Raw genomic sequence first — 15,538 nt, 5'->3', positions numbered from 1 at the left:
CTTGTAAACAAATGTGTTTTTGTGTTCAGCTGTAGTGTGTAATGATCATTAAAATTAATAGTATTTAATAATTTGTGTATCAACTTAACGGGAAAATAAGATGTGTAAAATAAAGCGTTACCACGTGGATTTAAGTTATAAATTACTTTATCCTACTGCTACACAAAACATGATAGCCAGGAAAAAAATGGAAGGAAAACTAAATTAACTTATCACACTAGTATCACATTATTTTGACACACTGAGAGGTAGCGTGATAAATATATAAATTATAAGGAAGGTAACAACTGTATCTTACCAATAACTTACAAACACTAATTATACTGTAGTTTACATTTTGTAATGTAAAACTTTGTTTACATATTTTATAACCAATTCAAACAAAAAAAGTTTAATTCAAAAATGAAATGAAACAGATTATTGTATCCATTAACAGAGCCAACAAATCTATCAATTAAATTAGATTTTAATACTCCAGGTAAATTGACAAATGGACGTCCAGGACAGCAGTTATTTCTTCATTTCATCACACAAGACATGAGTTTCAGACACAATAACAGGCTCTTCAACAAGGTAAGTTACTAACAAAATAGTATAATCAGTAGATTTTCAGAACTCTGATGTTTATGGCATCTTATGTCTTTAGTAAAAATGACATTGACACATGCTCTAACTTGTCAGTTAACACTCATAAATGATTCAGTTAACACTAATAAAGGATTCAATTGGGTTTGTATGTGATAAAGGAATGGCTGCTTTGAGTTTAAAGTAAGATGTCAAGTGCCTCCACATTGGTACCTCTCACATGGTCTTATGGGTTTGGTGTGGGTGAGTTCTGGAGATTAGTTTGCACGCTATGGATCATCAGGCCTGCCCTCCCCAATGCTGGGTTTACAGACAGGCCGTCACTGGTCCAGACACACTCACACCAATGCCCTGAAGTCCATGTAAGAGGTCAGGACTCAAACAAACACATATGGGACAGATGTATTACAGGTACGTAGGTAGGTCCTTCTCCACAACCTGCAAAGAGGAATAAGCACAGATTTTAGAGATGTTTACTTAAACTCTCACAGGTTGAGATGAATACATTTTAAGTAAATATAAACAGAAGGAAACCATCATATACACCATCATCTTATGCAAAATGCTGCATTTCACAGCATGAACAGAAATATTATTAAATGCACAGGGAGTGAGACTTACGCTGGGATCATCTGTTGGGCCATATCGCTTCACCACTAGTCCCTCTCTATTAATTAGAAACTGTTGAGAAATAAGACACCACAATATTAGAACAACATGTAATTTTTCATTAGGTTGAGACACAAAAATTTAACTAAATTTTACTCAAGATGCTTTTTAATAAGAGAATGCCAACTATATTATCAAATTACCTTTGTGAAGTTCCATTTGATGTTACTGTAAAGAGAGGAAAAATAAAACGTATTACAATACAACCTGCAGGGATAACTACAGAGACTGTGGTTTCAGGCTTCATTCAAATTGGGGCATTATAATAGAGACCACTTTTCAGTAACAACACACTCCTGCAGCACTCTTCTTCTCTGCTTTCCATTTGTATGCTTACTATATGAACATTCATATTTTCACCAAAACACCTGCCCAGCTGAGGTAGAGATGATAATTACCTCGTCAACACAACTGTGAAACATTTTAGTGACACACAAACCAAATGACAGACAAAGAAGTAAGTAGTGTGATGAAGTAATAGAAAATGACATAATGTGCCAAGTCCAGGGTTTACGTATGTTTATGTATGCGTCCAATTCTTGTAGTTTCACTCACCATTCCCATCAGTTATGGCTAAGATTTGAATATTAGAACTGTTAAAATCATCACATTCGAGATTCAATTGGTGAGTAAAATAGAACAAGAATCATAGGAAAGTGTGAATAAAACCAAGTTTCTTTTTCCCCTTTATTAAATATGCAGCCTCTCTTGCAGGGTGACATGAATATAAATACACAGCCCACACTTCTCACACATGACTGTTACAGTGAGGAAGCATGTTTCTTAAACAAGAGACCCAACACTTAATGCGGTGACTAACAATGACGCACTGAAAAGAAACCTTGTTCGTGACATAGCGCACAGCATCTAAGCATTCATTTTAATCAACGCTGTCCCACTACTGTCTGTTGTGTACACAATGTCATGACTCTTTTTGTTGAGTAAACAGGAAAATAGGCAAATAACTCACTTCCCCAGGGTTCCTTTCCCTTTAGGCTGTGCCTTCATCCACTTCCACAAAGGGTGAGCGTTGTCTCCATTCACATCGATCTTACTGAAGAGGTCAAACTCGGCGTTGTGGCCTTTGGCAAACTCTTTAATTTCTGCATCAGGCCCTGGCTCCTAGATCATACAAGCAAGAAAAATCCAAGTTAGAAAAACAGAAATGAGTTTTTCCAATGAGATACAAAATCTTTACATAGTATAAATAAATATATTTAATAATGATCTTAAATATGCAAGAATCCAGTGTTCCAGATCACAACATTCAAAATGAAGTGAGTTGGGGAAAAGATTTAATAAACAGCCAATAGTTCAAGGGGTATGTGTTGTATTAATGGCAACACTGACAAACACTGTGTATATTCTTGTTACCTGTCCTCCAAACTGGTTGCAGGGGAAGCCCAGGATGCGTAAACCTTTCTCAGCATAGGAGGCGTGCATTCCCGCTAGCTGAGTGTAGTTTACCTTGGTCTTTCCTCATTTGGAGGCTACATTTACAATGACGCACACGTCCCCTCTGGCAAAAAAACCCCCAACAACAACCGAGAAACAAACAAGTTGTTAAACTGAGAAAACATCTATGCAAATTACTGTTTGTGAAGTCTGTACATGAAAACAATGTCAACATGAAACAACAAACAATATGTATGTGTCTCACCTGTATTTCTCAAGGGACACCTCATTGCCATCAATGTCCTTGGCAGAGAATTCGTATATTGACTTGGCGCTCTGCCAGTCTCCGACTTGAGCACACTGCATAAGGGTGAAGAAAGGAAATTGCATAAAGTGTGTGAGTTTGTGATTGAGTAAGGTGTAGCCTTAAGAGGAGTCAAAGTCCATGAGAGCAAACCAAAGTGCAAAAGTGAGCTCAATTAAAGGCAAGGAAGTTAAGCACTGATCTTAATACTCACCAGCCAAAGGGCATAGTGGATTTATTATCTTATCTTATCTTAAATGCTAGTAAAATCTGCAATAGGCTGCTAAAAAACAATCTACTGAGTGGCTGGTAACATTTTACCACTTACTAATCATTAGACCACTCGGGCCTATTTGTTTTTACACTCATTTACGCATAATGCATTTACACAGAGAACAGGTCAGACAGTCTCCTGTACGCATGTCTACTCATGAGTAGGAAACAAAAAAACATAAAATGATCTGACAACGTTTGATATTGCCGCACGACGTAAAAACGAAGGGATAAAATGAACGACACACAAACCGTGTCCTCGTTTGATTTTAATTCAAATCACCTGGTTTAATTGCATCATTGTAGCGACTTAACACTGATTTAATCTTCCTATCACGTCAGCGCTGATGATAGCACAGCGAGCTTAAGTACGCACGTCTCGTTTTTATAAACAGAGAACACAGACAGCTGAGTTTAACTGCGTCTAGCCCAAAGTGTAAACCGTAAACATGTATTTAAAGTTCATACTTTAGCTCATGTCCAAACGTTATCATTACACCAAGCTCGTACACAGAGCTAGCATTAGTGGCTACTTCAACGCCGGACCCATTTGTCTGTGACACCGCATTTGGAAAAAAAAAAAAATAGAAACGCTGACTGTGACCTTACTGCTGCTCAGCATGTCAGCAGCACTGGATACATAATCATTTGTCGCCGCGGAACACATAAAGAAACACACGAGTATAATAATAGTCAGTATACTCACCATACTTCTCCGTACACCTCTGCTCCCCACTAAACCCAATAACACTGCCGGTCTCAACAGCCGCATGGCGGTGACAACCGGAGTCACGTGATCTTTCCAACCCCGCCCACTGAACTACCATGACTCAGCATTTATGGGCAGGTCGAGTTGATCTGTGTAAATGTATGACATGACGCTTTGTTATAGTCCATGTATGTTTGACAATTAGTGCTAGATAGATAGATAGATAGATAGATAGATAGATAGATAGATAGATAGATAGATAGATAGATTAGATTAGATTAGATTAGATTGTTATGGTCCCACGGGAAAATTTACTTGTTACAGCAGAGAAAAGTGTAGCATACACTACAGAATTAGAAAAAAGTAAAAAAGCCACAAAACAAACCCCACAATAAACAGACAGAAATGAAACAGACGAAAATATCTATAACCTACACAATAAACACGAAAAACAATCAAAACAGACAAGTACTGAGGATAAAAGTGGCATGATATATAAAAAGATAGATAGATAGATAGATAGATAGATAGATAGATAGATAGATAGATAGATAGATAGATAGATAGATAGATAGATAGATAGATAGATAGATAGATTAGATTAGATTAGATTAGGTTGTTATGATCCCACGGGTAAATTTACTTGTTACAGCAGAGAAAAGTGTAGCATACACTACAGAAGTAGAAAAAAGTAAAAAAGCCAAAAAAAAAAAAAAACCCACAATAAACAGACAGAAGTGAAACAGACGGAAATATCTATAACCTACACAATAAACACGAAAAAAAATCAACCTTTAAAACAGACAAGTACTGAGGATAAAAGTGGCATGATATATATATATAGATAGATAGATAGATTTGTCTATAACCTGTATTTCCTCATACCTATGTTACCTGTCCTCCAGGATGTGTAAACCTTAAGATTGTGACTGGAGCCAGTGTCATGCCAGAGCCCAAGTGAGCAATATTTACGACAATTGTGCCCCTGATGCTAAAACACAAAAATACCAATGTCTGAGCAATGTGGCTTTATTACTCAGAGCCAAAGAACAATCAACCAAAAGCTGGTAAAATATATTACTCAGAGCCAAAGAACAATCAACCAAAAGCTGGTAAAATATGAAAGTTTCTGGTAGATTTCTGTCACTCACCACCAAAAACAAACAAATATATTGTATGACTGGGAAAATTTGAACATTGAAAATTAAAAACTGTAGGCTGGTGAGACATCTGACTGTAGAGATTTTTTCAGGGGTGTAGTAGGCCAAAAGTAAACTCACGCCTAAGAAATACAGGAAACATGAATCAGATGAATGGTAGGAAAGGCAATGACCCTTGCTCTTAATACTCTGTGCACTTTGGCTCATTTGTGTCATCATTCATGTGCTGATTAGTTCATACACAAAATCCAACAACTAATCATCATTAGTCATGAATGTGAATTACACTCAGCATTTTAATAGTATCTTTATCCCTTCTTGTTATATTAATGCTAATGTTAGTCTATAACACAGCCAGCTAATAACATCAGTTACGCTTTTATAACATAAAAAAGAGAAATTTTAGTCCAATTCTTGTGAGTTGGCAGCTGAGGTCAGCTGGACGAGTAAACTTACCAAGCCTCAGAGTTTTACACAAAGCTAGCATTACTGCTGTGACATAATCTATTTGCACCACCCACTGTCTTTATGTAAAGTCCATTATTCACTCTTTTATTTGGCTCTTTAGCTGCTAAATGCTCCATTTTATTCACCAGCTAGTTGTCTGTCTGCCATTTGTTGCTGAGCAGGTGGTGTACATTGTTTTTTTTAGAGGTTTAAGCAGTAGGACAATGAAAGAACACAATGACCGACTTTCTTCCTTCTTATAGCAGCCCGAGTGGGAGGTTTGTGCTGACCCATTCACAGTGAAAGAACCGTGTGATACGGTCTCTTGGGCAATGTGACATTTGACTTCCTGCCTAAACATGTTCATGTAATGGCAAAGAGTTAGATGCCATGGAAACACTGGGCACCAACAGAGAGCAGGCGCATACACACTTATATTTAATGAAGCTTATGATGCACACTTCTTTGACACTGATTTGTCACAAACCTGCTAAAAGTGTGTGACAAAGAAGGGAGACAGGCCAAGTATTCTCACAGGTGCCACTGACCTGGCTAGGCTAATGACCCTGAACCCAGAAATAAGCCTGAGAACGATACGACACAGTGAATGGCTTTGACTTTTGACATCCCAGCAGGAAAACACAGGTGAATCTAAAAACAGTAATGGCGCAGCAATTATTAATACAGATCTGAGTTTCCTGCTTTGACATGTCAAACCGTCCACAGTGCAATCAGTCCACTGAGTTTAATAAATCTATAGTTTACAGTAGCAGAAACACAATAAAATAAGATAAACTCTTTTCTCTTGTAACAAAAAGTGAAGATCTTGTGGACCACTGGATATCTATAGACTTAGGTCGAAACATATACACATACAGTAGTTGGTTTTATAAAACAGTGCAAAATACTTTTGTTCTTGTGCTAATGCTATGTCTTTCCATAATCTTTTCTTTGTACTATTTTTTTTGTTCACTTAAGCCTTAAGTTTAAAGATAATTGATATTTGCAGGACTTCTTCAGAGTTAAGAAACTATAACCATACTGTAGTATATTGTACTCCAAATCAGCCATTTTCCAGTTACTTTGACATATGAATCAGAATTGAATGTTATGAATGTGTCTGGTTTACGATAAGCTGGAAATCAAAGCTGTAGTTGTATTCTTCTTGCAACAGAGGGCACTATCTAACTGTAGAAAAGATTGAAGTGCAGAGTTCATCCATGTCGTTGGATGCAACATGAAACTTATGTTGAGAAAAAGATAAAACTGTAAATAGTGAAGGCTGAAGTTTTATTATCATGTAGACAGCACACACAAGTTTATTCAAAAACATAGCATCTTTTTTCTTTTTACTGCACTTAAATTAGGCCAAGGACTTATTCCTTCTCATGTCCTTGTCCTAGGAAATTGCTTAGAAATAGACTCCAGCGGTCTGACGTCAGACTAGTGGCACAATTAAAGTCCCCATGAAACAGCATTGTGGTTCTTTAATTGGATGTATTCCCTGCTGAAAGTGGATATCGGAGAGGGACATAGCACACAAAGGAATCGCTTAAACATGCAAACCAACAGGTTATCATTCAGAGAGAGGTTAATTGTTTATTTATTGGTGGTAATTTTTGCACATAACTTGTACAGAGGAGATAACTAACAGAAAAAAGTCACATTACATTTCATGGAAACTAAATGCACATTTACTTCCATACTTATTACAGCTTTCTTGACAGCATTCTAATTTATTGAGAAAACAACATATCAGATTTAGTCAAGGATCAAACTTTAAAGTCTTATTTTTACACAGTTATACAGACATACTTACATCACATTAAAAACTGGATCAATTCATAAGGCAGAAAATATCAGAGAAGCAGATCATAAAAGACAATGCTTGTACATGCTTCAAAATTAATAGTATGTATTTAAAAATACAACATAAAAAACTTATGAACACATCCATTGTCTATTAGGAAATACTTTCTATCAGCTATTGTTTATTCTTTGTTAGGAATCAAGCATTCATGTCGGTTTGGTGACATGTGTCATCTATCGCTGTTACATAAAGTGCACATGAGTGGAGGACGTTAATATACATTTCCAATGAATTACCTGTACTGACCCTAATGTGCAACAAGATGATAATATGGACTAATACAGCTTTACCCCATCATTGCTGAGGTTAGTAAGAAATTATTTGACCAAACTGACTTGCCGTCCCGCACTGTACTGTCTGGATCACAAGGGCAAATGATCACCTGGGATAATTAAAGGGATGCTGCCTGCAAACTCGCTGTTAGTAGAAGCAGTGGGTTGTCTGCCCTCTCACACGCACACATGCAGACTGGAATGCACAGTAGGTGTGTTTGTGTGATGTGGAGGTCATGTCTCCGGAGGAAGAGGATTTTAATTATATTTTGACAAAACACCGAATGTGCCACAGGTTCTACCTGAAACATCAGCTCGAAGCCCCCAATTAAACACCTAACATACAGCCAATTAAAACTTATATCAAAGGAGATCGACTGTAAAAGACATCAGTACAATCACGATGTGTGTGTGTGTGTGTCTCTCTCTCTCTCTGTGCATGTGTGTGTGGAGGAGTAGGGGGTAGGCACTCTAATTAGTTGCTGCTCTGCTTGTACTGTCAGTTTGTGAATATGAAATAATACAGTAGGTTTTTGCTGTGCATGGTTTTTACCCCACTTAGCTGTACTGATATAAATTTGTGTTTAATTACTTCAAATGAACAGACTTAAAACGGCTCTTAATTTTAACACATTGTCAAAGCCAGAAAACATATGTAAAATCCATCATGTGAAATTCTGCACCTCTTGCAAACACACACACACATGCACACACACACACACACACATAATTGCACAAATGCAGCTTTGATTAAAACGATGAGGATAATAAGGTCACAGGATGACATTTCAAACTGCTGCATGACACACGTATGTCATCCTAACAACTGTGCAATAGGCTCAATATCACTTGAAAAACCACTTGTTTGTTTGTTTACTCTACCACAGCTCGCTGGTTGTAATTTAATGAACTGCTCCCATCTGAGGCTTAACTGGGCAGCAGGCCAACAGCTGTTATAGGTCAAATATTCGAGCATCACTTCATGTACGCTGGCATCTTTGAGCTGGATGCAACTGAACAAATTTAGAACATGTGATAACTAGAATGATTGCAAACATATAGCTTGGTTTAAGACAAAACATGAGAAGACAAAACCACAAAAAAACATGTCTTGATTATAAACAAATATATCAAAGGTTGAGAGCATGTATATTTCTATATAACTTTGCATAGAGGACATGACCACCTCTGATCTATCTTACTCAAAAGTTGCTTGCACAAATATTATGTAGTAATGAATGTTGGGACATTTTCCAAACAGTAGAAAGCTTTATCATTTGTCATGTTTGTTTTTTTCCCATCAAAGCTCATACGCTCATACACCACAGAGCGCCAGTTAACCCTGTCCAAATGATGAGAAATTGTATTTGTGAAAAAATGGGCTATAATGAATAGAAAGACACAGAAAAAAACAAACATGTTTTTTTTTTTTTTTTTTTTTAACAGTTGCCTAGAAACAACCTCTGCTGAACCTGACTCCCCCAACTACCACCCCCACCCCCCCACGACATGCACTCACACACACACACACACATACAGAGCTGTGCGCACCATGGGAGATAAGATCAGATGCTTCAAGAAAAGTTAGGGTTATTTCTCACTGTTCCTTAGCAACAAGTTTGCTGTTTTCTTGCCTTCTCGATATCTCTGTCGGCTCCACTGGAGATTAATAGTCAGAGACAGAAATTAAATCGGCCACAAAACTTTAGCAATTCCTCAGAAGTTTGCTTTGTATTTCAAAGCCGAGCTAAAATTGGCATCAACTGGTTTGGACGACTGGCAGTTAAAAAAAGACTCTTTCATTTGAGGATAACTTTGCTTTGCAACACGTACAATACATTCTGATGATTGCAGATAGATATGATTTGAACTGCAGATCGTTTATATAAAAGAGAAATTCTCCGTTTTACATTAAATATTCAGGTTTTTACTGTAGAGATGTCGACTGTGCAACAGTAACTAGTGCAAGCTAATGTTCCAACATTAAAAAAAATGTGTTGAACAAATTATCACCACATTTCTACAATGATATATTTTAATCTTCAGTGATGACAGATAGAAGGTAAGGAGAACAATCATATTCCAGCATCTTGAAAGGCTTATAGGGGTATTTTTTACCTTCAGGTATGCAAATTTCTCTCACATCGCTTAAATTAGTGATCTGAACACCTACACCATTTTCTGGATTGTTTTACAATATGTAACAAAGGGAGTGTAATGGAAACAGATGGCAACCTATATTTGCATTGGCAGAGAGTCTTTTACATTTAACCCTCACACTCTGAGGGGCTTGGTTGGCAAGGCAACAGATTCTGCAGTCTGTTTCCCATGACTGCATTTGAATAGTCCAGATCCTTATCCCTACATCTTTCTTGAGTGAACACAGGTTCAAAGCTATAGTGTTATGCTGTTAAGGACGTAGCAACCCGCTCACTACATCCTACATTCATATCCATCCCCAGGATCAGTTCAATACCTACAGTTTTATCTGTCTGACCTGCTTGTAATTATCTAAATCTTAAGTAAATCAAATGCATTTGGAGCTTAGCTAGAACCCTTAACCTGACTTCAAATTGTTATGTTCCTTAAGATTAACAATAATATTTCAAAAGATGTTGTTTCCTAACCTGAAATAATCAGTGTGTAAATGTGATATTTCATACTGAATCATTGCTCTGGTGATTTTGCAGAGGATGCAAAGGATTAAATGTTCCTTTATGGGTTTGGAAAATTATCCTACTTCTTAAGCTGAACAGTTGATTAAAAACTCCTGTGCATTTTCTCAAAAAATGTAATGTGATGAAGCTGAAACCAGGGCTGTTTTTATCAGTTTGTTAAAGGGTAATGATTTTTGGAGACACATGGCTTTCACTGGAGTGTGCCAATGTGCGTCCATCACACTGCAAATGCAACCTAAACTTTACAATTGTCACAGAAATGAAAATGCAAATTCAGTCTTTTAAATCTACATATGGAATATAATCTGTTTGTATCATGGGAGGAAATACCAGATGGCAGTTGCACATTTTATTGGCAACAGGTGATTTGTTCACCCAAAATCATCCCTGTTTATTCTACCTGCAGAAGGTGGTGGATGCAACACACATTTACCATCTGACATATACCATCACACACAGAACTCACAAACAGGGTAGAAACTGCAAAAAAATATGTATTTCCTGGGGTAACTACTGGACTAAAGAGAAACCAGCTTTTCAGGGTTAGAAAGTTAAGAAATATTCCACAGATTCACTTGTGTGATGGCAGATCTTTGTGGAAGAACAAAAGTCAGATTTATAAAGTCAGAACTTTATAAATCTCTGCTACATGGCAGAATGGCAATAAAAAAAAAAAGACTGAACAGCCGCATGCCTAGAGTTTGGCAAAAAGACAGTAAAAAAAACTCTCAAGCGTCAGACAAAAGATTTTGTGATTTGATGAAACACAAACTGAACTCTTCAACTGTAATTGAAAATGTTACAGTATGTCTGGAAGAAAGTAGGCACAGCTCATTACCCATTTAACACAATCCTCGAAAGGAGCGGGTGTCGAGCAGCAGGCGACGGGCTTTCAAAAGACAAAAATAACATATTTGCTTTCTTGCAGGGTAGATGAGAAAATCAGCGCTGCTCTCATATTTTTATGCTAATTATGGAGCCAGTTGATTATCTTAGCTTAGCATAAAAGCTGGAGACAGAAGAAGTTTGAAAAAGTTCTGTCTACTACCAAAGCCAAATTATGTTGCATCTCATTTGTTTAATCCACACATAAACAGAAATGTAAAAATGGCACATTATTATTGTCACAGTGACAAAACACAAGGACTTCAGTGCACCAGGCCAGGAAGTAGTTCCAGATTTGTGTACGGATTAAACAAAAGAGATACAACATGTTAATTAGGAAGCCTCAGGGGCGTTGATGATGTGTTATCGAACTTTTGAAAGAGCCAGGGTAGCTGTTTCCAGTGCTTCCGCTCTTTATGTTAAGCTAGAGCATCCAGCTCTTTGCAGTTCTTTCACCTAACTCTCAGGAAGGCAGTGACTAAGCTTATTTTCCTAAATGTAATTAAGTGAAAACAGAGTTATGAGTCAGTTATGAGGAGGTGTAAATTTTGACATGGGTATGAAAGTGTGTGGAGATTTAAAAAAAAAAAAAGGTTATAAAGAATAAGAGAAAACCAATTACTAAATATGGAAAAGCAAACTGTCAAATGTGGTATTTGCATTTTTTTATCAGTTCATTTGCAAATGGGGTACGCGTTATGATGTAGACAAAAATCTTTGGTAATTTATTTTCATTTGAGAAAATGTTCATGACAAGCAGAAAAGTCAAGTGGGCTGGAGTGCTTCTGGAGGACTTTGACTTGTACCTGAGCGACAGGTGTGGCATTTCTGGAGGCCATCGTAACAGATAACATTTCACAATTTCTGTAGCCACTTGTTAACTGTTATGTAATATAACAGAGCCATTTGACAGTGCAGTAAAATGCCAAATGAAGACCTTTCTAAGATTTTAACAAAGTGTTTTACTTTCAGTGTGATTTCTTTTTTCAAAAGGTTCTGCTTCAACTGAGTGTAAAAACTGTTCTGTGGTCCTTGGGAGGTTCTTGACTAAATTCAAGCTGGCAGTAACTGCACTGTTATGCAACAAACTAATAAGCCGGATCATTTTGGATATCATCTGATTGACAGATCAGTCTACAGGCTCCATTACTCACAAAATTACATTAATATGGCTGGACCGAACTGCAGCGGAATAGTAGCTCTGCTACAGCTTGTTAAATAAAATTTACTCCAAGAAACAGATCAATAGATCAATATATGGTATAGATGTATGTAACTGCTCAACAGAGGTTGTGCAGTCTGTAGAGATTTAGTATTACTGGTTCGAAAAGATGACATGAATCATGCCATATAAACAATGCCTAAAACGCCTCAGTTGTAAATGTACTTGTTCACGTCATTTTAGACTATCAAAACTTGTAATGTGCTGCTGGCAACACTACAACTGTGCTCTAGATGTGCTTTTTAAAAGGGGCATAAGTGTACCAGCAATATCACAAACGGGAGAGCAGAAGACGTATGTTCACCTGCAAGCCTCACATGTCCATTATTTTTATTTGGCTTCCCATATTGCCCCTTTTCTTTTTTAATGATCTTTATCTTTATCTTTTTTTGCATTTACACCCCCCCCCCCTTTCCACATTTTCTCTTTGTTGTCCACACCCTGCTGTGTTTCCGCCTTTCTGTCAAGCAAATTAGTTGATTTTTCTCAGTAATGGTTGCTCCTCACCTGCACACAAGTCGCATGTGCAAAGGCACAACACCTGCATAAAGAAAGGCTTAATTAGCCTTTGTGCAAGGAAATGCCACCCCATGTGAGTGTGTGTGTGTGTATTTCATCAGCTCATATCACCCTGTAGATGTGCTATAACACTGTGATTTCCTCATATGTCTCCATCTCTTTAATGTATTTAAAAAAACAACAACTTGGATGTCATATGAGGAGTGTACGTAACACATATCTGTTGCAGTGCTTCCTTTTTCTGTTGCCTGCCTCCCCTGTGCCTCTAGACACACATGACAAAGCATTAATACACACTTCAGATTGAAAAATGGCTGATGAATATGTACATATTCAATATAGGTACAGAATATATCTAACTTTCCTTTTTCTCTTTAATATAGTCTGACACATCTCCACATAGACTTAGATGAGCAGATATTGACACATTGGAATAGTGGGGTGAAGTAATCTCAGCAAATTCCACCAAGACCTTTCTAGATATTCCTACAGGAATTAACTTGGTAAATATCAAAAAGACCCTTGAGGCCTTTTTAGCACACAACCATGTGACTTTTGTCATTTTGTGGTTTTTGAGGTCCTCAAACTCTTTTATGTTGAAATGATTTTCATGTGCTCGCTATAACGGGAAGATAAAGACAGGGAGAAGCTAGAAACTTGATAGAAACGCTGCAGTAGATGTTGCATTATTACATATTAAGCATTTTATATGTGTGTTAAGTTAAAGTGGCCAGGGGGTCGTTTTATAAATTCTGGCCACATTCAAAGATAAAATAAGTGCAGTGCGCACACTGTACCTCCTCTTGAGTTAAAAATATCTGTCTCTCCCACTTTTGCAGTCATCACAAAAACTGATATGTGAGAGATTATTTCCTGTTGTCCTCACACCTTTATTGTAATTAATTAAAAAGATGTTTCTCAGACTTGTCATCTGTTCAGGTTTGACTGAAATGAAGTCAACCTGCGGAAACTGTTGGACTCATACCACCATGAGATGGGAGTAATTACACACTCCTGTGGCTACGAAGCTTAACCAAGGAAGGAAGAATATATCTGCTGTGCTATAAATAAAATTTGATTGAAGGGATAATTATTTGACAGGGAATGTCATCACAGTGAACACAGATGGAAATACATTAAAGCAGGCCTTCCACTGTGTTTTCAGATTTCAGAAATGCTTCAGTCAAATACATTTCACCCCTCTTTTCTTTCTGTAAGTGTCCACAGTTGAAAATAGTGCAGAGCTATTTGACAGGTGGAGATGTCAGGTGTCGCACAGACACGGTGGATGAAAATGTGATCTTTCTCTCTTTTCCGCTCAGTTTCAATTCAGTGGGCTGTATGTGGCCATGACATTTCCTTGTTGCTTTAGCAACAGAGAAGGAAAGCGGCTCCCACCCGTCTTATCGGGGGGTTAAATATCCTTATATTCACTTTTTGATTGCACTTTGTATGTAAGCATGTGCAGAAAAACAGCATGTACTAATACATATCTACATTTATATATTTATTTACTATATATATTATATAATTATATATATAATATATTATATATATATAAAACATACACATGTATTTGATGAAATATCTTTTTGTGACAAATAATACTGAGGGAGTTATGTGGGTGGCTGTCAGCATTTAAGTCCATCCTTTATTGTCTCATAACACTGATCATTTGCATGACAACAAGAAAGATACAATTACAGGTCCTTTGAATCACACGCTCGAGCTCTCAAACTGTAATAAAGAACTCATTGTTATTTCAAATAACCTGTAGAAAAGCATACAATGTGTAGGTTTCCTGGTGGTAGATTATTTTGGCTGAGCATTAATAACTATTAACATAATCCATCATAACAATGGCTTTCCAGTGATACCCAAATTTTGCTGGCACCTGTATCCAGGCTTGTAAGTCTCAAACTGTAGTCCGTGGGAGTGTTAACAATATAAATAAACCCGGGCCATGTGGTGCAAAGTGTGGCCTGTTATTGTCTCACCACCTTAGGTCCTCCTCCATTTCAAACACCCTCACTACTAGGCTGCCGTTATGAGCACTTTTGGGTGGGCCAAGAAATAAAACTGGGCAAAAACAACAGCAAGGACGCTGAACTTTAATATAAAAGAATTAACAACATAGCAGGAGCCATATTGATCACATTTACCAAGTGCGTAGGCTTGTTTTTAAGTTACAAATAACAGTTTTGCAAATGTGATTCATGTATAAAGAACACGTTTAATGTGAATGAGTCAGTGCACATAACAAGCCACAGAGACAGAAATACAATCGAACAATCAAAGTCAGAAAGTTGTATGTGTAGGTTTTCTTGACATTATTGTTCTCCAAAGTCTTTCACTTCTGTTTACGCGTCAAGCTTATCTTATAACGAGGCAGGGGTCACATTGCTCACAGTTACATCACACGTACTGCAACAAAACAACCACTTTGAGTTTTGACACGTATGTCAGGTGAGACGGTTGTAAGGGTTTTTTACAGCACGACAAAACTGTAACTTTCAATACATTCTCTCCCAAAGGTGAAATGTTTAAACT

At 37.2% G+C, this 15,538-nt stretch overlaps 1 protein-coding gene across 1 annotated transcript; it reads right to left on the bottom strand.

Moving 5' to 3' along the window:
• Positions 1 to 450: 450 nt before the first annotated feature.
• Positions 451 to 4,054, bottom strand: LOC104929635 (phospholipid hydroperoxide glutathione peroxidase). The gene is made up of 7 exons (XM_010744205.3): positions 3,933 to 4,054; positions 2,915 to 3,009; positions 2,629 to 2,773; positions 2,225 to 2,376; positions 1,398 to 1,422; positions 1,207 to 1,266; positions 451 to 1,023 (listed from the first exon to the last, which is right to left on the bottom strand). The coding sequence occupies exons 1-7, from the start codon at positions 3,996 to 3,998 to the stop codon at positions 991 to 993; spliced, it is 576 nt and encodes a 191-aa protein (XP_010742507.3). The 5' UTR covers positions 3,999 to 4,054; the 3' UTR covers positions 451 to 990.
• Positions 4,055 to 15,538: the final 11,484 nt, after the last annotated feature.

This window comes from Larimichthys crocea, chromosome XII (genome assembly GCF_000972845.2).
Source record: "Larimichthys crocea isolate SSNF chromosome XII, L_crocea_2.0, whole genome shotgun sequence".
NCBI classification, from domain to species: domain Eukaryota; kingdom Metazoa; phylum Chordata; class Actinopteri; family Sciaenidae; genus Larimichthys; species Larimichthys crocea.
The sequence above is the reverse complement of the archived record's forward strand: the minus strand, read 5'-3'. Positions and strand labels throughout refer to the sequence as shown.